The following is a 20,508-nucleotide window of genomic DNA, read 5'->3' as shown; positions in this document are numbered from 1 at the left end:
TCAGGTTTCTTTTCTCAGCCACTATTGAATCTCTACACTGGTCACGTCAAGCAGGCTGAATCCCCTATCCACGTGTCTCCATTGGTGACACAACGGAATGTAAAGCAAACATGATCTCCCTGTCTTCCACTTAAATAACACCCCAGTCCAGGCAAACAGTCCCACTCGTATAGACACGGACTTTCAATCACAACCGCCTATCTCACACATCATGGAAACTCACTCGCTTCAGCTCCACAGAGACCATCTCTGCCCTGCGGAGGTCGACCTCCAAGATCCCTACGGTATATCCCAGACATACAAAAGAGCAAAAGAAACCACGGAACTGACAATCCCAGTCAACGCAAACCTGGGGCTCTTCATCTGCCATAATGTCCTGCGCCGCACTATCGCCAGTTGCATCCGCCACGCCAAATCCCTCGCGACATCCAACTTTGAAGCCTTTCTCACCTACACCCGGCACACACTGCGATTCCTCGATGACCACCTCCGCTCCATGGAAGACATCTATATCCCTGTATACGCCGAACATGATTCACGGTTCCTGCCCCTGCTAGACGGTCACAAGCAGCTACGCAAGGAAATCCTGCCCATCCAGAGTCTCCTGGCAACACCTCTGTGGAAGCTACCACCGGTGCTCCCGCAAATCGCCGACAGCCTTGCCATTCTGCAGGAGAAGCTCTACCCACAGTTCAACACACTCGAGGACTTTGTAAATCAGACGGCGCGGCAGATCCCACTTGATATAATTAAATTAATGGACGACAGGATGGAGGAGCGCGTTCGGATGGATTCCAGGAGACATGGGACTGTGTGGGCGACATTTTTTGTATCACGCGCGTTGAGTCCCCAGGAACGCGAGTTGTGTCCGTTCCGGATCCCGGCGCGTAAATTGGAAGGGATCCTGACCTCTGGCGAGTTGCAGTTTCGTCGGTGAGTTTCAGTCATTGTTGCATCTTGGGCCATGCTATTAGTGACTAACAGATGGTGTTAGGGAGGCCCTTTTTATGCCGAAGTTTTAGGGCGAGGCATGATATGGGCATACGTCGTGGTTCAGTTTTGCTCTCGTGATGTTTAACGTTGATGAATTACGTCTTGCGATTGTTTCCTCATGTTGGTTCCCTCCATTTTATGTATCGCTTTACTCGGGTTTTACAGAGTTACTCCCTTCCAAGGTTGGCTTAAGCTGGTAAAGTGCCCAATGTCAATCATCCTTTGGCGTCAAACTTCCCAAGGAAGAGTTTGCATTGGAATTCCATAGGGAGAACGACTAAGATTGGAAAGCGCCATTCAAAGCCCCGTAGGTAGGCTTCCGCCTATATCTGCAATGGATAGTCCATCAGAAACCTTTTATCGGAATTGAACTATTGTTATTCACAGACCCTTGTCTCTCAATTTCCCCACAGACGACGACACTAAACGATTAGCCACTTGGGTAGTATTCATACAGTAATAAATACCTTGCCAGGTTCACTAGGTGGCCAAGCCGGAAGACACCAGAGCCCTTGACAGCATGGAATCCGAGGCCAGATATTACACACCTCTCCTACACGGCTACATCGTTGTTGGTCTGGACTAAAATCGTGTTGGTTAATAGCTATTGCCGCCACAGCGGTGATGAAGACAGTAACTGAGAGTCTCATAGTGTTCAGGAGGGGTTTGGTGACTGAGATGGAAAGGAAAGCCCATAGACGGGGTGGGAAAGACGGGGGTTTTATATGAACCGACACCTAGGCTTAAGGCGCGGTGTTTTTCTAAGAATGAACATAATTTTCCGTGATAAGGGTAAATGGCATCTAAAATTCCGACATATCATTAATATTAAAGATTCCTAGCAGGCTAGTAGACATCGGAAAAAAACAGTACTATTCCCTGGGACCAGGTATTTCTATTCTTTCAAAAAATTACTGCTAAGTAGCAATTGTAATCCATGCTTTACCCAAATATTCTCGACCGCTGGTGGGTGGACATGTTTATTAGCCACCTTATGATACTTAAGTGCCTAGTTGTACTATACCGAAGAACAGAGCCTGTAAGATTGTATATCTTTTTTGCAGCCACATATCTTCAAAGATTTTTTGCCCCGGGGGGTGGGGGTGGTTTGTTGGGGGGGGGGGTTGAATACAAAATATAAATCCGACTTAAGGTTCATCTTCGAGGAAGATCGAAGTGCACGCAATTAGCCACCTCGACAAGTTCAAGCTCGTATAATATAACTTACCCATCCAAAATTTAGCCCAGCAAGCACGGCGCATACAAGCTCTGTGCAATACAGAACAATGGGTCAGCCTCATTAGAGCATAGTTCTCCAGGTTTTCGACATTGTTGGTCAGGATGAATGTCTCAAGGTCGACAGCTATAGTTGTCATTGCCATGAGAAAGACAACACTGGGAATCCTCATAGTGGTCAGGATTAGGGTTAGTGACAGATGGAAAGGAAATCTGGGATAAAACCGTGGACGGGGTGTAAAGGTCAGTGGTTTATATAATGCGGTGTCTACTGGGCGGTGTTTTTCTAAGGATGAGACACAAATTTGCCGTGGGATTACATTACACGAGTATTTGTAACAATGAAGAAACGGACGGTTGTAAAGATAGAATTTTCCAGTTTCCAGGCATATTGCTAAGACAAATATATAACCTCTTTCAATTTAACTTCATCTCACAACTTCCACTATCCATGACGGCACTGCAGGAGATCAGTGACCTACGATCTCGGTTGAATGCGGTTCCGCATAGAGTAACTTACCCAGCCCCAAGCACCTGGTAAGGAGTAGTCGCGGGCACAATAAAGAAAAGGGCAGCAAAGAACCGGAGACCAGATAGACTCGTTGCATATGTCTCCAACAGGCTGACATAGCTGCTGGACTGGATTGTTGGCCTTACGTTCGACAGCTAGAGCAGTCACTGCCAAAAGAAAGATAATACTGGAGAATTTCATGGTGCTTGAGATTTAATTGGGGTGGTGATAGGAAGAAGCTAAAACAATATACTGCACTGTAAAAGGATCTGCTTTTATACATAATGCAAACTATCGCTAATACACAGCGTTGGTCGGTTCATTATGCCCCGGGTATTTCTTTTTGCTAGGTAACACTAGACATAAGCGGTGGTAAGACATCCCAGAAAATGTGTATCTCAGATACTTGTGCAGGGATTTCTTACAGGGCCATCTCTACCTGTGAATACTTAAAGACCAATTCGTTTCTTACACCGCGTATCGCAATCAGCCAAAGCGCTGGATGTAAGAGCTTACACGAGGCACAAAATCCATATCTCTGGTGATCAACGACGTACGTTAACTCAGTACCATTGTTGGAATGGTCATAGATTGGATAAATATGTGAATAGATGCCCAATGATTCAGGGTGAGAATATAGATAGCTACAGTAGAAGATAGTTGCCCTGGAAATTTCCTCAACTGTGATTCCTGGCTCCAAGAATGAGATGTACCTTTCATGAGAGACGATGAGATGGCGTATTTACTAAGATACCCAGCCTTTAACTTAGAAGCGTACGAAGACCACGAGCCTATATGTGGGCAGCTCGCAGAATGGCTTGTACAACAGAGTCGAATTCGAGCACAGAATATACCGAAAATCCCAGAGATGTACCCTGAAGAGGCAATCCCTTACAAGCTAGATCGAGATCACGCCAGCTTACTTTATGCTGAGATCATGCAGTGTCTTTTATCCACTATGCTGCTTTTCAACTACGGTGGATACTTCACAATATTCAAGGAGCATGGGGATGCAAAAGGCTCTATGGCTATACCTGAGCTAGGCAGAAAATTTACGATCGGCCAAGGAGATCAATATGCCAACTAATGTGCAAAATGCACATGAGACGTTTCTTCTCAAAAGACCCCTAAAACAAGAAACCGAGATATCCTCGTGGAGCCCCTCTGCGAATTTTATGGATGGCTTCCTCTCTATTATGCACTCGCGTTCCGGGCAGCCAAATCGGTATCAGGAGTATTATCCCACTCCACCTCCGTTGCAGGTATTCCAGTTCGTATGTCGGAAGTTCCTCGGGTTTCGATTCATGGATAATGCTTTTGAGCTGGAATATGTTCGTTCCGCCCATGAGGAATTTATCCACAACTTTGAAAGCTATGACATTTACCTGGATATAGAACCGGAGCTTGTCCCGGCGACGTTTGACTTTGACACCACGGATGGGGACGGCGAATACAATGCTTATTACGGAGATCTCGGCCACTTTTAGCAGAAATTGTTATATAATTTGGCTACGTATGTACATTTGAGTGTATAAATATATCCGATGAAGAATATATTCGCATTACACTATTCAGTAGCCAGTTAGAGTTGTCGCGCAGTACGAGACATGGCAATGGCCCTCCCAGCCAAGTGAGATTGGATGAGAACCTGCCTGCTTTCCGTATTTGGAGATCATGTTGAAAGCGCAGCCGTTGGTATCTGTCGCAGGAGCATGCCTATCAGGAAATTATTGTTGGGCAAGGAGCGTTCGCCATTTGTCCAGTTGCAAGACATGTCCGCTGTAAATACATGTTGGGAAGATAAAATGTAAAAGTCCCCTTCGCTATGACTCTGCCACGATACTTGAAGCCAGTGAAAAGGCATAACACACCGTTGCAATTAGCGAGATGGCATTCAGATGAATGGATGCAGCATGGTTCACCGAAAACTCCCGGCTTGCGCGTCTTAACAGACTGGAATCGAGTATATCGGTACTTTTTGCACTTCTTGCTTGCTCTGTGTAATGATTAGCTGGCATTGACAACGAATTCCGTGTCCTCCATTTATGAACGCCGAACCAACAATTCCAAAGTCTCACGGAGACCTCCGACTTGTTTGAAAATGGTCTACATACCTTGCAGAGATCGGCGGTCAATCGCTGCCGTCGTAGCGCGAGGGCCGAAGACAGCCCAATTCAAAGTTCCGGCGACAAGGGCGATCACCAAAACTACGGTACCCCATAGATCCTCGATGAATGAAAAAATACTATAGGGTGGCCGAGTGGCTGCCGTCAAGATCACGAGCCCAACTTGGCACTGGAAATAGGCGGGGAAAAGTCGTTTTTGGAGTGTGACAAATTCACACATTGGGAGTACCCCGCAACATATTTGCGTGTTCACAAAGCTCTTTATAACCTGTAAGTACTGCTCGCAAGACGGAGTTTGATGTTGATTATTAAACTTACCTGGAACAGCTCCGTTCCTAGAAGAGCTCCATACGCGAGGATATGGTAAGGAAGGAGATTGAAGACGGTATGAAAGAAGACTTGCATGGCCTATGTGAGCGTTAACGCTTCCGTCCACCTTGGCCGAAGGAACAGAAGGTCTTTTCAAACCAGTGGAGACGAGAAGAAAGGGACGAAATGCCAAGATTAGCCAAGGTTAGGGCTGGCGGAATAATTTGGCTGCCTTCGGGATTCTCAGCATTGATCCACGGCGTCCGATGATCATTGACTGATAGTAGTAGTAGCAGTTGTAACGAGTCACCTTATGGTGGAGATCTACCTGTCTCACTTCGGCAATCCAACCTGTTCCACAAATATTCGCTCGTCTTGCTCCCATTCCCCCGCGTCGGCGTAGCCGTACTACTATTGCACTCCTCCAATGCTTCAACCCTTCCCAAGGCTTATCAAGATGTTGATTAAGGACCATGACATGGTTCGCCGGGGTTGGTTCTCACATTGCGCTATTCAGGCCCATCGGGCTTATGGGACAATTTATGTGTCACGGCCGATAGCTGAAGACAAAGTTCAGACTGGACATCGGAGCATTCGGCATACAGACAGTTCAGATCTTGACAGGATCGATCTACAGTGTTACATGAAACCAGATTTTTAATTTGATCTACCATCCAACCGTGCGCTGAGAAGCCCACTCCACATTTCACTCCGCATTTTTCGACAGGCAGCTTGCAATGGATGTGGATACGAGATCAGGGATTTACTCAGTAAACAGCTCATGAAAGTCTTGATTGTGGCGATGTTTAGCACTTACTAAAGACTTTTAAACTGGACAGTTGTTACAAAAGTGTGTATTGGGAGTCGCACAGCCTCTTACATCACGGAGGACAAACTGAAAGCCAATCGGCATTATTTTACATGGCATGCGTTTTGCCTGTGCGGGGAACAAGATACATATAAAGTGTTTTGCATAGAGCTGAGACCAGCGACCCTCAAGCGTGATCACATTTTCTCAATGCATAACACCAGAGACGCGCATAATACTTTCAAAGCTATCGCTACTTTCTAGATCGTCACAAAGCTCTCAAGCACTATAGTCGAAAGCAGCCCGTTCCACACTCACTTACTTACAGGATGCGGTCGCAATCTGCGAAGGATCGCAGCACTAAAGATGAACCTGGGCAAAAGCAAGACCCTCTCGAAAGGAGGCGCGTCCAAAACAGACTATCCCAAAGAAATCACCGTGGGGTTCCCTTCTCGCCAGTTATTCTTATAGTCAAAGACTGACGATTCTTAGGCCGTAAAATTCGAGATCGAATTGCAAAGTTACAGGAGCGTGTCATTGCGAGTGAACTAAGAGCTGCCGCCAGCATACACAGTTGGGACTATCCAAGTCCGTATACGCCCTACAACTATCACGAAACTCCCCACGAGGAGAACTTTCCATCTTCCTTACAAAATATATCAAGTCTAGACAGCGCATCTTGTCTAGCCGCTAGTGGCGCTTGTTCTTTCTGCAACGATGAAATCATCTTCCAATCTATGGCACCTGTGGAGTGTGCAGCACGGTTGCAGTGTGATGGAATGGAGCTCGGAAAGCTAGAACCATCAATGGTATCAACTTCGCCAAACCCCACTAGTTACAATTCTACTCCCACGAAGACATCTAATGACCCGAATGTGTCTCGGGATATCTATTCTGCACAAATATGGGATGTTCAGTCACTCTCATCCGAACATTGGAAAACTCTTCCTCTGGATCCGGCTCCAAACATCTACTATGCCACCCCAGGTACACTGAATTCCTACCGATAAAAACATTTATTTGGTCAAATCATGCTCATTCCCTTTCTATCATAGACACGACCCTGCCACAGATCATACAGTTGCTGAATGCGGATCCATCACAATCGAAAGCTATCGTTTTGATACAAAATACCTCACCTAGAGAGTCGTTCATAGCTCTTCATCAGTTGCCTCTGTCCACAGATGTTCTAGAAAGTGGTGACCTGCCGAATACATGTCAGCCTTCGTCTCGGAATGCAGGTTCAGTGCATGCGCCGCAATATACGGATGACTATCAGTTAAGGATGTCATATTGAATGCATGAATTCAAGAGGTCAAAGGAGTAAGGGAAATGTTTGATGGTTGGAAATATCCATGGCGGGATGTAATTCAATTCTCATTAAACAGGTCCAAGCTTGGTACATCTAGGTGTCTCCGGGTCCCGAAATTTCATACTGGTGCCAATTGCAATGAAGTTCTTCGTATACTTATACTTAAGTGTTGGTCACGTCTTAAGACACGGAGTAGAGGGCAGGATACATCCCCCATATTTCCCGGGACTATATCAGGATTAGTCAAACCATCGGGATGTGGAGGCAACATCGTCACACATTCACAGCTCCCTCGGCTCCCAGGTGGGGAGAATGCAGTCAACATGATGCCTGCATTGTAAATAGGGATGATACCAATAGGATAGCCCATTCTAGAAGAAGTCCGAGCTGTTTTCCCCGACCCCGGCAATACATCCCGGCTCCCCGCTTAGCCTCGACTGCTGTATAAATATCCAGCTACATCATCTCCGAGCATCCTCCACATACCAATCAATGACACTCTCGAGAGAACTGCAAGAATGACTTCGCCTGAATATGGCCATCATTTCTCCCTCCAAAACCTCCCGTTCGGAGTGGCCTCTTCGGTACAACACCCGAAGCCCCAATGCGCAACTCGGCTACACAACATCGTCATCTTCCTGGGCGACCTCCAACGGTCCGGTCTCTTCGCCCGAGTATCTGACCTTCCAGAGGAAGTCTTCGATGAATCGACTCTCAACACTTATGCAGCGCTGCCAAAAGCAACTCACCGCGCCGTCCGCCAGACCCTGCAAGCCACCCTGCAGGATTGCAGTACCGCGAGTCTCCCGCCAACCAGCGTAGAAGACATCACCAAAGTGCAGCTACATCTTCCAGTGGCGATCCCTGGGTTTACCGGTACTGTTTTACACGAACATGCTCACAAAGTTTCTAACAAGACTAACGAGCAATCCAGACTTCTCCTGCAGCCTAGACCATGTCAAAAATGCAGGACGAGCCATCCTCAACGACGAATCGCCTCCCCCAGGCTTCTTCCACTTCCCCATCGGGTACACCGGTCGCGCTAGCACCATCGTTGTCTCGGGGACGCCAATTGTCCGGCCTCTCGGTCATTTCTACGACCGGTCCGCACCCGCCGAAAAGAAACCCGTAGTCTACGGTCCTTCGCGTGCGATGGACTACGAGCTTGAGATCGGCGTCATTGTTGGAAAGCCACTTCCACCGAACCAAGGCCTAAATGCGCGCGATGCAGATGAGCATATTTTCGGATTGGTGATTCTGAATGATTGGAGCGGTGAGTAGTCACTAACAGTACCCAAATGAGACATTGTGTATCGCCCGCTAAGACCGCACATCTAGCCCGTGACATCCAAGGCTGCGAGATGGTTCCGCTAGGCCCCCTTAACGGCAAAGCCTTTGGCACCTCAATCTCGCCGTGGGTCGTCACGCTCGACGCTCTGGATGCATTCAAAGCCACTGGCCCAGCCCCAAGGGTCGAGCTCCCTGGCCATCTCCAAGATCTGGGGAAGTTTAACTACGCGATCGACATGACAGTGGAGCTGCAGCATGGCGGAACGACATCTGTGCTGAGCAAGTCCCAGGCACAGAACATGTTCTGGAGCGGACGGCAGATGTGCGCCCACCTCGCGAGCACGGGCTGCGACTTGCGCACGGGGGATATCTTGGGCACCGGTACGGTCAGTGGGTCGCAGGAGGGGTCCTATGGATGTCTGTTGGAGATCACCAAGGGCGGGAAGGCGGCGGCGCAATTGGCAGATGGGTCATCGCGAGTGTATTTGCAGGACGGGGATGTTGTGCGCATGTCGGCGGTTGCTGGAGGGGAGATATCTGGAGTTGGATTTGGTGAATGTATTGGGGAATTGAAGCCGGCAAGGGTGTTCTAGTTTCTTATACCGTAGTGTAGCTGCGACGGTAAGACATCTACAGGATTTTCCAAATGAAGGTCGATAAGGTCCGTTGATGGAATATTTGATACGTGTCATAAATAATACCGACTGGTTGAGAAATAACAAGATAACCAAACAGTCAAAATACCTAAAGACATACTCCGGCATGTACGTGCGCCTTACCTGTGTACCCAGCGCCAAAACCCAACCAACCATTTCAGCTCCTTTTAACTCCAGAGAGGCGGGTGAATGTACTCGGCAGCCCGGTCCAAGATATTGGGGATTGTCCACTCGCCGCTAGTCGAACTTTCGGGTGTTGGCGGTGGAAGCGATCCGAGACTGGGGGTCATCCCAGCAGACACTGGGGGCACAAGACCGCCCATTGTGGACCCTGCGGCAGTGGTCATGTAGACGGGCGAGCCGCTGGCACCGCTCGCCGCGTAGCCTTGAGACCCGAACGCGGCCTCCAGTTTTTCCAGCGCTCTGAGTGTTTTAGTCAATGGCTTCGCCCATTGAGTCTGCGTGTCAACGCCCACGGTCGGGGAGGCGGAATCCATGCCAGCCGGGCTGGTGTCAGTAGCGCCACCAACAGGGACAGCGGCTGCATCACCGACAAATTCCGCGTTGGCCCGTTCGGCTATGATAGCCTTAAGGTGTTGGAGAAGAGTCCAGAAGCGGGGGTTCGTCTTCGACTCTTCCGACACCGCAAGGAGGAATATCGAGCTAATCGCCCGTTGTAGAGCAATCCAGGAGCGCGATGCATGGGGACTAACCGAATGCATCTCTACATATGCCTCCACCGTAGTCATCAAGTTGCTAATGCAATCTGAACGCATCTGGGCGGTTGATCGATCGCCAGTGTCCGCAGAGGACTTGAGCGCTGGCCGGCAGAGCTCAGAAGCAAAGTATGAAGAATGTAGCTTGAGTACCACCCTTTCCAAATGGTGCGACGTTGTGACGCAATATTGTCGGTCGCGGAGATATGGTTTAGCGTCTATCATAATTTGCTGGATTCGTTCCTTGTAGGCCTGGATAGTCTTGTAGCTTAGCTGGGAATGCGGGCTGAGCATCCGGCTGCGCACGACCTCCAGTGCCAAAGAGATGACCCGACAGAGAGTTTCGAAATAAGTAAGATCACCTGGCTTTGAGTTCTCGAGATACGCAATATCAGGCTGGCTAACGGCTGTCGTTGAGGGTCGATCGTAAGAAAGAGAAAAGTGGCTATCCTGCCATGCCATAGACCACCTTCTCGTTGTCAGCTTGCGCCATTGAGGCTCTCAAATTAAGGGCAAGACGCATACCAGGCATGTCGTCTACGATATCGCTCTGCTGCCGAAAATCGACTCGATTCAACGTGCAGACCGAGGGCCAGACCCATTCGAAGCGTCATACCTGTAGAGGTTATTATAGCACTTCTTGCAGCGCTGAAAGCCGTCTTACCTAAGAGAACATAGGAGATGCCAGGGTTCATATTATAAGACAGAACATTCCCAATAACCAAAAGTGTCTGGATAGCATCTATCGAAGGCTGCGATAGGAAGTTTGTCATGCGAAGGCACTGGTAAGAGCAGCACACTATGTTTGGTAAGCAACTAGCAATGCAAGAGGGGGAGATGCATTTACCATAAACTTGAGACGTCAGTTCACGCTCCTTGCCTGGTAAATCAGACGACTGACAGCCGGAGGCTAGAACAGCAAATAACAGTCCCATGAACGCGATAGTAACACCAAATGGTCTCTGCGCTCCATCAACATCTGCCCGATACGCCCCGCCCATAGACGCCCGGCTTCGCAAGAGTAAATCTAGATTCATTTCAAAATGAGCAGTGTCCTCGAGGACGGGATATATGGCGCCCGCAATATCGCGGTAATAGTAGAAAAATCTATCATATCTGTCAGTACCCCTCAAGCTCTGTCGTTCCAGGAAACTCACTCCTTGCACTGTTGGTCGCTCGGGAGCGCATTACACACCGCACTGATATCGAATGTAGACATGTCCGATGACCACAAGTCAACGAACGGATACGTCGCCGACTCATTATCCAACCCTAACTTCGGCAGAATGCCCCCTTCTAAGAGGGCCTGCAGCTGGTCCGATCCCGACTTATTATTCAAGATGTAGGCCAGCACAGATCTGGACCCGAGATGCACCGTACCCTCGCCGAGGGTATTTGGTGCATGGATACCCTCGCGCTCGGGAGAAGCAGCCTTCGACCGATTGCTCGCATCGCCACTCTGCACACTCCCCGTTTCCAATGTCGACGCCTGCGTTTCCTCCGCTTTTTCGAGCCCAACACGCAGAGTACTGATCGTCTGCTCCATTTCTTTCAGCCGCGATCGGACATTCTCCCACTCGTCGCGCGCAATTGACACTCGCCCACCACCAGACGGCACCGGATTTGCCCGACCGGCGCCCGGCTCCTGTTTCACTGGGGTGTCACTCTCCCCTGTGCCAGACATCCCAGCAGTGTCATACGCGCCTGGTATCGATCCAGTAGCAGGGCTGTCGCGATAAGAGGGGACGGTGCCGGTGAGAATGCGTTTTTTGGTCGGGCGTTCATACGAGCACAGGTCGGCGTGGTCGCGCTTGACGCACCCATCGCACGGAAGATTGCGATCGCACTTGACCTTGCGCGCATGACAGGGATAACAGGCTTTCGGCTCGCGGGCTTTGCGCTTCGTGCGGATAATGGCGTCGACTTGGGATTGCGGCAGATCGACAAGAGGGCGCGAGCCAGTCGCAGCCATGTCCGAGCCGGGCACGGACGGCGAGAATGACATGGGCTGTTGGTACGGAGAAGTCATTGGCGGGGTTGTCGGATAGGAAAGAACAAAATCACAACGACACTAGTTTCCTTCGCTGTCTCGTAGCAAGATGTATCCTCTGCCCAGGGCGGACGATGCGGCACTCATGGGCGAGGCGGATAACCGGGCGATTGACGGGGATACTCTGCTGCGGCCCTCACACTGACGCGGACGACATACACATGGCTTGAGCAAATACAATGCGTCGTCGGTAGGACTATTGAAACATCGTCCGTCGATCTCTGGAAACCGTCGTCGGCAGCTGTAGAGCGAACAGGAGGAGAGTGGTCGCAAGAGGTACTAAAGTTAAGGCGGATGACGGATGTCTGACTAAACAAATATCACGTGTGGTAACAATGAGCCCTAACCCTATGATGTCATGGATATTATGCCTCACGCAGGAGTTCGTGTTCTTGATATTTGGATGGTTCTTAACATTAATTCATATCTATGTATGTCGTACTAATACTATCTATATTCTAGAAGTCTTCAATGCACATGCCGTTCATCACAGCGCCAAAGAAACTCCGGACTTTTAATGCCATGCAAATGCAAACGGGTAAAATCGCAAGGAAAAGAGGATATGTATCTTGTGAGGGTATGGGGTGTAAAGGACTCGGGAGAATCCAGATGGATTATTCACAAGTTCCCGATAGTAGTGTTGACTTAAGCCTTAACGGCCCGGTTCTCCTCGTCATCATCGGCGAAAGCGTACTTCGAGTAGCGACGAATGGCCGCTCCCTTGAAATAGAAGACGTAGGGGATGGCACAACACGCCAGGGCAAGGAATGCCAGGAAGGAGCTAGCCCATTGGTCGCCCATGCGCGCGTACATCTGTTCAGTGAACAGCACGGTGGAAGCTCCCCACAAGGAACGCAAGAAGGTCTTGGCCGCGAGAGCGGACGCAGCTTGATGCTGATAGGTATCAACTGCTTTCAGTCAGTAACTGTGCTCCAAGAAGGGTGGAATTGAAAAGGTATACTCACCAAGGTAGTTGTTGGCCGAGTTGTACAGGAAGATGAAACCGAATCCGACAGGCCAGCCACCAATTGCAGGGCCAAACCAGTGAATGGTAGGGTAAGAAGTCCAGGCGAAGATAAACAGCCCAATGGGGATGAGCCAGCAAGAGAACATCATCGGAATCAGGCGAGCTTCAGCAGGAGGCTTTCCGCCGTATTTGGCATAGAGGGAAAGGTAGTGCTTGTTCACGAATGGCGAGCAGGCCGCGCTCATAAGCACACCAATAGCCAGGGGAATGAACATGAGACCGGTAGAACCAGCGCTCCAGCCCTTTCCACCCTCGTACACAATCGGATAGGCAACGAAGAACATGTATAGCAGACCGTAAAGGATAGACATGTAGAGGGCAATGAAAAGCACAATGGGCTCGAGGAACAGAAGTTGGAAGGGCCGGAAGAGGAAGATACGCAGTCTCTCGGACATAGGACGGGCATCGAGTTCGGTTTCGGTAACATACTTGTCGTCATTCTCAGTCTTGCGCAGCTTCTTGGCTCTCCGCTTCAGGATAGTGGGAGCGTAAGTTTCAGGGACGGTAAAAGTGATCAAGACCCAGGCGACAAAGACCAGAATCAGTTGGAGCCAATAGAGCCATCTCCAGCCGCTCGCATCCGCAAGGTAACCACCAGCCAGAGGACCAATAGCTGGACCCAAGAACGGACTGGCAGAGAAGGCAGCCATAGGAACGCCACGCTCTTCATTCTTCCACAGATCAGCCAAAGTACCGCCGACCAGGGTCATGGGAGCACTGAAAGCGATTCCGTCGATGGCACGGCAAACGATGAGAGTGCCGATGTTGTTGGCCACGGCGCAGGGAATAACGAAGATCACAGCGAGAAGGAGGGTAGAAGCATATATTTTCCGTCTGCCGACGATTTCAGACAAAGGCGCAAATGCCATGGGGCCTATTGATTTATAAGTGTCTGCAACGGATGTGGCCAGAGACGTGCAATATACATACCAACACCAAAGCCAACAACAAAGACCGTAACAACCACAAGACTGACTTCACGAGATACACCGAAGGCCTCAGCGGGGCCTTCGATATCGGCGGTGATGACACTACTGGCGAAAGCAACGACGAAGCAGGTGAACGAGACGACCATGGTACAGTACCACTTCATGGCCTTGGACCAGTTCTTTGGGTTCTCCGGGTCATCGATGGTGAATGTGACCAACTTGTAGTCTTCCATCTTCCCCGTAGCAGAAGACTTGACCGGCTTGATGATTTCTCCGGTGGCGGTCTCCCGCGTGTATTCTTCAAGGTTGGCATCGTTGGTGACTTGGCGATAGGGTAGGTCCGTAGGGTCAATGGAGGGATCAACCTGTCCATGAGCGGAGCCCCTGGAAAATGTCCGGGTGGCAGCCGATGACAGGTCCGAATGACTTGGTTCCTGCATAATGGGTTGAACTGAACTTGTAGTTGTAACTTCGTGCACGGCCTGGAAGGAGGGGTCCAATCCCAAGCACGGGGCTCCAGCGGATACTTATAGACCAGCATCATGAAAAGAGTCGAAATCTCGACCGGGAAAATGCCATATGTGGCCTTGCCCGAACCACTCTGATATCTGTGATCTGGTGTAAAGATACCCTCTTGGGCAGCTCAACCGGCCCGATCTTGGCTCGGGACTCCCTCGGTTTCCTCTTTCGGACGCGGGCCCTCTAGCCGTTTCGGGCAATATGCCACGAGGACACTGCTTATCGCAACGTCTAATCTTGACGCTTTGCTTTGTACAGTTCACCAACATGGTGTAATGGAGTACGATCAGTATCAGCTGGTCATTCTATCTCCAATGAGCTTGCCAACGGGGTGGATCAAGGGCGTGCGAATGAACACCACGACTCCATCACCCCCGTACACAGCAGTCAACGACCCAACTGGGGAGTCTCCGTCAACGCAGTGGAGTATAGAAATACCTAGGGAGTACGTAGTACTACAGTAATGGTGTGGGCATCTATGGGTGATGGAGTCGTACCATCTGTCCAGGCTAGTCTCCCCTGAGAGGCCGATGGGTACCTAAAAGGTACGGGTTACGGCATGCTCCGTTCGTTCCACAGGTCTGACTGCACCCGGATGGACTGATAGGTTCTCAGAACCCAGTGAGGGTAAGCTTCCGGTCTCCGTGTCCACCATCCATGTGGTGTTCTATCGGATTGTCCCTGAGCCTGTGCTCCAGTGCCAGGCAGGATCTGGTCTAGTCCACAGAGTGGGGGCAAAGACTTCCCGGTTGTCTATCATTATGTTAGATTGTCAAGAAGTTCCAGGCTCATTCCGGTCGAGAACATTGTGCCATATGTGTACCCGGCTGGATGATTTAGTTTTCACTTTGCATTTCCGTTCAAGGTTACCGATGCAATAGTCCATTTTGACGTCCTACTGTGCCTCACACATAGAATGTCTGAATGGTGCATTATAGCGGATAATGACTATACACGCAAGTCTTTTCTCTCTTCCATAGATCGACCGGGCCTGGACTGCCATGAGCAACCATCACGGGTCATGGGCCGATGAGAAAAATTCGATACCCTGAATTATCTACTCCGTGACAAATTAGAAGGGCCATTCAAGCATCACCAGTATGGCCAGTTCCACCAGCCAAGCCTCTTGGCTCGCCGGCTTTGTGTCAACTGACGGATGTCCGGATAGAAATCCTCGTCGGAGAGTATTGCCCGATATGGAAGGTTTATTGATCGTCTCTTACCTTCTCGAAACTTCAACACTCGGGCCACTTGTCTGTGTGATACGAGTCGGTATTGGACGAGTCATGGCTTTAAGGCTGACCTTGTGATTGGAATTTTATCCATCACGTCATTACGTCGGGTCTTGTCAAACTACCCGCGTTGAGTGATACTCGACAAACTTCCACACTCGGTGATTTCTATAACGTCATAGATGAAATCCATTCAAAACCCTATAATATATTAAATATCGAACTAAACACCCCTTATTTTGATGCAAAAAGAAAAAGGAAAAGAAAGCACATTCTGTATGTACATATCAGAGAACCAAAATCCCCCAACATGTCTGGTCTCGATAAGTTTTCCACTCCAGTATGCCACAATAAATTTTGAAAAAGAAAAACTCAATGCAACAAAGTCACAGAAATCATAAATTTCAATTTAGCCCACCCATCTTCTGGCACTGTAGAACACACGACCCCAGGGGCCAATGTCGCCCCACTGCTCCGCACTAGCAGGCAGCCAGCTAGCAATGCCGTTCATGATAGTCCGCTCAGGGTGGGGCATGATAGCCAAGACACGGCCGTCAGCGCTACGCACACCCGCAATACCTTCAGGGCTGCCGTTGGGGTTGAAGGGGTACTTCATGGTAGGCTTGAGGGTAGCGTTGTCCACGTACTGGACAGAGGCGAGACCCTCCTGGACGAACGACTGAGGCGAAACGTTTGGGGGGGCGGCGAAAGACGCACGACCCTCTCCGTGAGCGACGGCGATAGGCAGAGAAGTACCATGCATGCCGTGGAAGAATACGCTGGGTCTGGAAGGATCCGGGTCGGAGACGCGCACCATACAAACTCGACCTTCGTATTGTTCGCTGGCGTTGCGTTCGAAGCTGGGCCAGTTCTGAGCGCCGGGGATCAGCTCCTTGAGACGGGACAAGAATTGACAACCGTTGCAGACACCGAGGGCAAAAGTATCCGGGCGCTCGAAGAATGTCTGGAATTCATTGCGAGTGTTGTCATGCAGCAGAACGGATTTAGCCCAGCCCTGGCCGGCTCCAAGAACGTCACCGTAAGAGAAACCACCGCAGGCCGCAAGACCAGCGAAGCTAGCGAGAGACACCCGGCCCGAGATGATGTCCGTCATATGAACGTCGACAGCAGAGAAACCGGCCATGTTGAAGGCAAAGGCCATCTCGGCCTGACTGTTCACACCCTGTTCACGCAGGATAGCGACGCGTGGCTTGTTGCTGAAGGGAGAGTACTGGGTCAAGCTAGTGAGCATGGGCAGAGCCTTGTCCTTCGGGTCGAAGGTCGGGTTCCACGAAAGACCTGGGTCAGTGTCGTCGAGGATGTTGGCAAATTCCTGATCAGCGCAGGCAGCATTGTCACGCATCTTCTGCATGTGGTAAGAAGTCGTGGCCCAAGTCTGCTGGATATTGGCACGGCTGTTGCGGTACACCATGCTGTGTCCGCGGTAGATCACAAGATTCTGCTTGTGTTTCTCGGACACCCGACCGATCTTGTGGATCAGGCCTGCGGGCGGGCCGCAAGTAGCGAAGCATGAACGGAACTGAATCTCGTGTTCCTTGCGAACCTGGAACACGGCACCAAGTTCCTCGTTGAAGAGGGTGTCGACGACGTCCTTGGTGTTTGCGGTAGGGCAAATGTTGTCAAGCATGACTTCAACACCGCACCGGCCGGCAAACATCATCTCGGCCAGAGTGGTGAACAGACCACCATCGGACCGGTCGTGGTAAGCCAAGACAATACCCGCGTCTTGCAACTGCTGGGTTGCGTCGAAGAAGTCTCTGAAAATCTCGACATTCCGGACATCGGGGCACTCGTCACCAACTTGGTTAAAGACCTGAGCAAGAGCAGATCCACCTAGAGCCTTGCGGCCGAACGAGAGGTCGACAAACATAAGAACAGTCTCGCCAACATCCTCAAATCGGCGCAGAGCAGGCGTCCAGGTCTTGCGGAAATTGCCTACAGGAGCGAAGGCAGAGATGACCAGGGACATGGGAGCAGTGACTTCCTTGTTCTCCTTTGTGTTTTCATCCGTCCACTTCATCTTCATGGACATGGAATCCTTGCCAACAGGGATGCTGACACCAAGCTTAGGGCAGAGGTCCATGCCAATGGCCTCAACAGCTTCGTATATCGCAGCACCTTCACCGGGGTGGTTGCTGGCAGACATCCAGTTGGCGGAGAGCTTGACGCGGCTGAGACGGTCAACCAGATCAGCAGCAGCAATGTTCATGAGCGACTCAGCAACAGCCATCCGCGCGGAGGCAGCAGGAGAGATCAGGGCAAGGGTGGGCTTCTCTCCCATAGCCATAGCCTCACCAGTCTTCATGCCGGACTGCAACGAAGTGGCGGTGACGGCAACATCGGACACCGGAGTCTGCCATCTTCCAACCATTTGGTCGCGAGCAGTAAGACCACCAACGGTTCTGTCGCCAATAGTGATAAGGAAAGACTTCGAACCAACGGCAGGAAGGGACAAAACTCTCTTAGCGGCCTCGCTGATGAGCTCGACATTGTTAGGCGCAACAGCGGGCAGGTAGGTAGTGAGACTCGAATCCACTGCAGGCAGCTTCAACTTGCGAGAGTCCACAGTCCTGATCATTCTAGGAGGCTTTCCAAAGAGAACGGACAAGGGCAAATCAATGGGCTTAGGGTATTCGGTAGACTCCCGATCGAGGAGAATAAGTCTCTTCTCCTCTTCCGACCCTCCAGCACCACGGCCAACGACAGAGAAACCGCAACGCTCACGGTTGGCAATCGCAGTGAACTTGTTCATACTGTCCTCGCCAACAGCGAGGACATATCTCTCTTGGGCTTCGCAGCACCAGATTTGCATGGGGCTCATGCTTCTGTCAGCGCTATCAACCTCACGGAGCTCGAAAGTAGCACCCAGGCCGGAATCGTGAATCAGCTCTGGCAGAGCGTTAGACAACCCACCAGCACCAACGTCGTGAATAAACTTGATTGGGTTGTTAACGCCCATGGCGGTGCAGGCATTGATAACCTCCTGTGCTCGGCGCTGGACTTCGGCGTTTCCTCTCTGGACACTGGCAAAGTCGAGCTCGGCAGATCCTTCACCAGAGGTGATACTGGAAGCGGCACCGCCACCAAGACCAATGAGCATGGCAGGTCCACCAAGAACAACTAGGAAGGAGCCGGGCTTGACAATCTCCGGTTTCTTGAGCGCGTGCTGAGGTCTCACAGTTCCGACACCACCAGCAATCATGATGGGCTTGTGGTAACCGCGGACCTCAGACTGACCGTTCCCGATATCAACTTCTGTGAGAAGGGTACGGAAGTAGCCCGAGATACAAGGACGTCCGAATTCGTTGTTGTATGCAGCACTACCAATGGGAGCCTCGAGCATGATGTCCAAACTGCTGGCAATGTGGTTGGGCTTGCCGACTTCAAGCTCCCACGGCTGTTTCAAGCCAGGTATCAGCAAATCGGAGACACAGTAACCGGCGAGACCAGCTTTGGGCTTCGATCCACGTCCGACGGAGCCCTCATCACGGATCTCTCCTCCGGAACCGGTGGCAGCACCAGGGTATGGGGACACGGCGGTAGGGTGGTTGTGTGTCTCAACCTTGGCCAGGAAATGGACAATCTCTTTGGTGTGGTTCCATTCGCCAGTGGTGGAGTCGGGGGCCCAGAAAGAAGCCGTATCTCCTTCAAGGACAGCGGCGTTGTCACTGTAGGCACTGACGGTGTGCTCAGGGTTCTTCCGGTGTGTGTTCCGGATCATGGCAAAAAGGCTGTTGGGCATCTGCTCGCCATCAATAACCCATGATGCATTGAACTGCTTATGACGGCAATGCTCCGAGTTGACTTGCGCAAACATGAAGAGTTCAACATCAGTAGGGTCCCGAGCGATGGGACCATTGGGGCCGTAGGCGTCAGCGAGATAATCAATCTCCGACTCTTCCAGGGCCAGACCCAGCCGCTTGTTTGCCTCCTGCAGAACTTCCTTCGGAGACTTATCACTACCGTGAAGACGTACCGTCTCCAGAGGAAGAGGGCTATGCTCGGAGAACATCAAATGCAAATCAGGTTCTTCCTGGCTCATGATCTGCGTCATGCGGTCATGGAGGATATCCTTAAAGCCAGGCTTATACTCCCCAGATTCTGCACGAAGACACGAGATCTTCAGACCGCGTTCAATGCGCTTGACATACTTGCGCAGGCCACAAACATGAGAGATACCGGTAGCTTGAGAACTCCACGGAGAAATTGTTCCTGTACGAGGAAAGACATAGAACACATCAAACTGACCATCTTCGGCACTGAAGGTCTCCGGGATATCGGTGATATCACCATAATGAAGCAACTGCTTCAGGACAGCTTGTTGGGGCTCATCCAAAGGCTGTGTTGCATGAACATAGTGGATCCATTGGGCCCGGACATCCTGGGCACCGATGCTAGCTGCCAAGGCATGTCCGCGAGAGTGCGAGAAGGCGACAGAGCCGGGGAGGGCAATATACGTGGAATCGGTGGAGGCCATTGTGAAGGTAGGTGAGGGAGTGGCGGATGTTGGAGATGCGTCAATGACTCGATAGGATTCGGAGGTGCGGAATAGATTTAACTGTGACCGATAGCAAGGTCCAGAGCGAATATACAACTCTCAGAGGAGAGGCGTCCGATGAGACACCCCAGATAGTTGTTCAACTGGCAACAAGGAGCACAGCGACACAGCGACACGGCGTTGAGCTGCTCATCAGTCCCGCTGTCGTGAAAAGCCAAAGCAATTCTTTTTTTCCCTTTGGAGGAGCCCCGCGCTAATCCGCTTTCGGCTTATCG

The 20,508-nt window shown here is 50.7% G+C and overlaps 7 protein-coding genes across 7 annotated transcripts; 3 read left to right on the top strand and 4 right to left on the bottom strand.

The window, feature by feature from the left end:
* The first annotated feature begins 23 nt into the window (after positions 1 to 23).
* On the top strand, positions 24 to 1,348 carry xanF (xanthocillin biosynthesis cluster protein xanF). Its single transcript, XM_073691393.1, has 3 exons — positions 24 to 99; positions 152 to 284; positions 339 to 1,348. Exons 2-3 carry the CDS (start codon positions 212 to 214, stop codon positions 935 to 937), a joined length of 672 nt encoding a protein of 223 aa, XP_073543393.1. The 5' UTR covers positions 24 to 99; positions 152 to 211; the 3' UTR covers positions 938 to 1,348.
* A 2,902-nt stretch (positions 1,349 to 4,250) lies between these two features.
* BDV59DRAFT_188352 (DUF4149 domain-containing protein) lies at positions 4,251 to 5,362 on the bottom strand. Its single transcript, XM_073691392.1, has 3 exons — positions 5,185 to 5,362; positions 4,855 to 5,125; positions 4,251 to 4,736 (listed from the first exon to the last, which is right to left on the bottom strand). Exons 1-3 carry the CDS (start codon positions 5,269 to 5,271, stop codon positions 4,564 to 4,566), a joined length of 531 nt encoding a protein of 176 aa, XP_073543392.1. The 5' UTR covers positions 5,272 to 5,362; the 3' UTR covers positions 4,251 to 4,563.
* Positions 5,363 to 6,041: 679 nt separating this feature from the next.
* Positions 6,042 to 7,322, top strand: xanC (transcription factor xanC). Its single transcript, XM_073687101.1, has 3 exons — positions 6,042 to 6,421; positions 6,476 to 6,970; positions 7,039 to 7,322. The coding sequence occupies exons 1-3, from the start codon at positions 6,313 to 6,315 to the stop codon at positions 7,278 to 7,280; spliced, it is 846 nt and encodes a 281-aa protein (XP_073543391.1). The 5' UTR covers positions 6,042 to 6,312; the 3' UTR covers positions 7,281 to 7,322.
* Positions 7,323 to 7,813: 491 nt separating this feature from the next.
* Positions 7,814 to 9,265, top strand: BDV59DRAFT_211034 (fumarylacetoacetate hydrolase family protein; the record flags this gene model as incomplete). Its single annotated transcript, XM_073695711.1, has 3 exons — positions 7,814 to 8,171; positions 8,230 to 8,568; positions 8,634 to 9,265. The coding sequence occupies 3 exons, from the start codon at positions 7,814 to 7,816 to the stop codon at positions 9,176 to 9,178; spliced, it is 1,242 nt and encodes a 413-aa protein (XP_073543390.1). The 3' UTR covers positions 9,179 to 9,265.
* On the bottom strand, positions 9,238 to 12,266 carry BDV59DRAFT_137875 (putative C6 transcription factor). Its single transcript, XM_073687100.1, has 5 exons — positions 11,115 to 12,266; positions 10,805 to 11,064; positions 10,622 to 10,756; positions 10,483 to 10,573; positions 9,238 to 10,426 (listed from the first exon to the last, which is right to left on the bottom strand). The coding sequence occupies exons 1-5, from the start codon at positions 11,984 to 11,986 to the stop codon at positions 9,409 to 9,411; spliced, it is 2,376 nt and encodes a 791-aa protein (XP_073543389.1). The 5' UTR covers positions 11,987 to 12,266; the 3' UTR covers positions 9,238 to 9,408.
* A 386-nt stretch (positions 12,267 to 12,652) lies between these two features.
* Positions 12,653 to 14,403, bottom strand: BDV59DRAFT_196350 (MFS transporter; the record flags this gene model as incomplete). The annotated part of the gene is made up of 3 exons (XM_073692705.1): positions 12,653 to 12,915; positions 12,973 to 13,908; positions 13,965 to 14,403. 3 exons carry the CDS (start codon positions 14,401 to 14,403, stop codon positions 12,653 to 12,655), a joined length of 1,638 nt encoding a protein of 545 aa, XP_073543388.1.
* A 1,554-nt stretch (positions 14,404 to 15,957) lies between these two features.
* Positions 15,958 to 20,473, bottom strand: BDV59DRAFT_137738 (phosphoribosylformylglycinamidine synthase). The gene has a single exon (XM_073687099.1). It carries the CDS (start codon positions 20,210 to 20,212, stop codon positions 16,124 to 16,126), a length of 4,089 nt encoding a protein of 1,362 aa, XP_073543387.1. The 5' UTR covers positions 20,213 to 20,473; the 3' UTR covers positions 15,958 to 16,123.
* Positions 20,474 to 20,508: the final 35 nt, after the last annotated feature.

The sequence above is a fragment of the Aspergillus ambiguus genome (genome assembly GCF_047715705.1).
Source record: "Aspergillus ambiguus strain CBS 117.58 unplaced genomic scaffold BDV59scaffold_53, whole genome shotgun sequence".
In the NCBI taxonomy this organism is placed as follows: domain Eukaryota; kingdom Fungi; phylum Ascomycota; class Eurotiomycetes; order Eurotiales; family Aspergillaceae; genus Aspergillus; species Aspergillus ambiguus.
Note: the sequence above shows the minus strand (reverse complement) of the source record. Positions and strands in the feature narration are given on the sequence as shown.

What these genes read in the sequence shown, in the direction of transcription:
- BDV59DRAFT_188352 (XM_073691392.1), bottom strand. Translation starts at nt 5,271, where the DNA reads ATGCAAGTCTTCTTTCATACCGTCTTCAATCTCCTTCCTTACCATATC. An exon ending in TAGGAACGGAGCTGTTCCAG is followed by an intron (nt 5,126 to 5,184) that starts GTAAGTTTAATA and finishes CAGGTTATAAAG; the next exon opens with AGCTTTGTGAACACGCAAAT. An exon ending in TGACCGCCGATCTCTGCAAG is followed by an intron (nt 4,737 to 4,854) that starts GTATGTAGACCA and finishes ATCATTACACAG; the next exon opens with AGCAAGCAAGAAGTGCAAAA.
- BDV59DRAFT_137875 (XM_073687100.1), bottom strand. Translation starts at nt 11,986, where the DNA reads ATGACTTCTCCGTACCAACAGCCCATGTCATTCTCGCCGTCCGTGCCC. An exon ending in AGCGACCAACAGTGCAAGGA is followed by an intron (nt 11,065 to 11,114) that starts GTGAGTTTCCTG and finishes CAGATATGATAG; the next exon opens with ATTTTTCTACTATTACCGCG. An exon ending in CATCTCCTATGTTCTCTTAG is followed by an intron (nt 10,574 to 10,621) that starts GTAAGACGGCTT and finishes TAACCTCTACAG; the next exon opens with GTATGACGCTTCGAATGGGT.
- BDV59DRAFT_137738 (XM_073687099.1), bottom strand. Translation starts at nt 20,212, where the DNA reads ATGGCCTCCACCGATTCCACGTATATTGCCCTCCCCGGCTCTGTCGCC.
- xanF (XM_073691393.1), top strand. Translation starts at nt 212, where the DNA reads ATGGAAACTCACTCGCTTCAGCTCCACAGAGACCATCTCTGCCCTGCG. An exon ending in CGACCTCCAAGATCCCTACG is followed by an intron (nt 285 to 338) that starts GTATATCCCAGA and finishes TGACAATCCCAG; the next exon opens with TCAACGCAAACCTGGGGCTC.
- xanC (XM_073687101.1), top strand. Translation starts at nt 6,313, where the DNA reads ATGCGGTCGCAATCTGCGAAGGATCGCAGCACTAAAGATGAACCTGGG. An exon ending in ACTATCCCAAAGAAATCACC is followed by an intron (nt 6,422 to 6,475) that starts GTGGGGTTCCCT and finishes GACGATTCTTAG; the next exon opens with GCCGTAAAATTCGAGATCGA. An exon ending in CATCTACTATGCCACCCCAG is followed by an intron (nt 6,971 to 7,038) that starts GTACACTGAATT and finishes TTTCTATCATAG; the next exon opens with ACACGACCCTGCCACAGATC.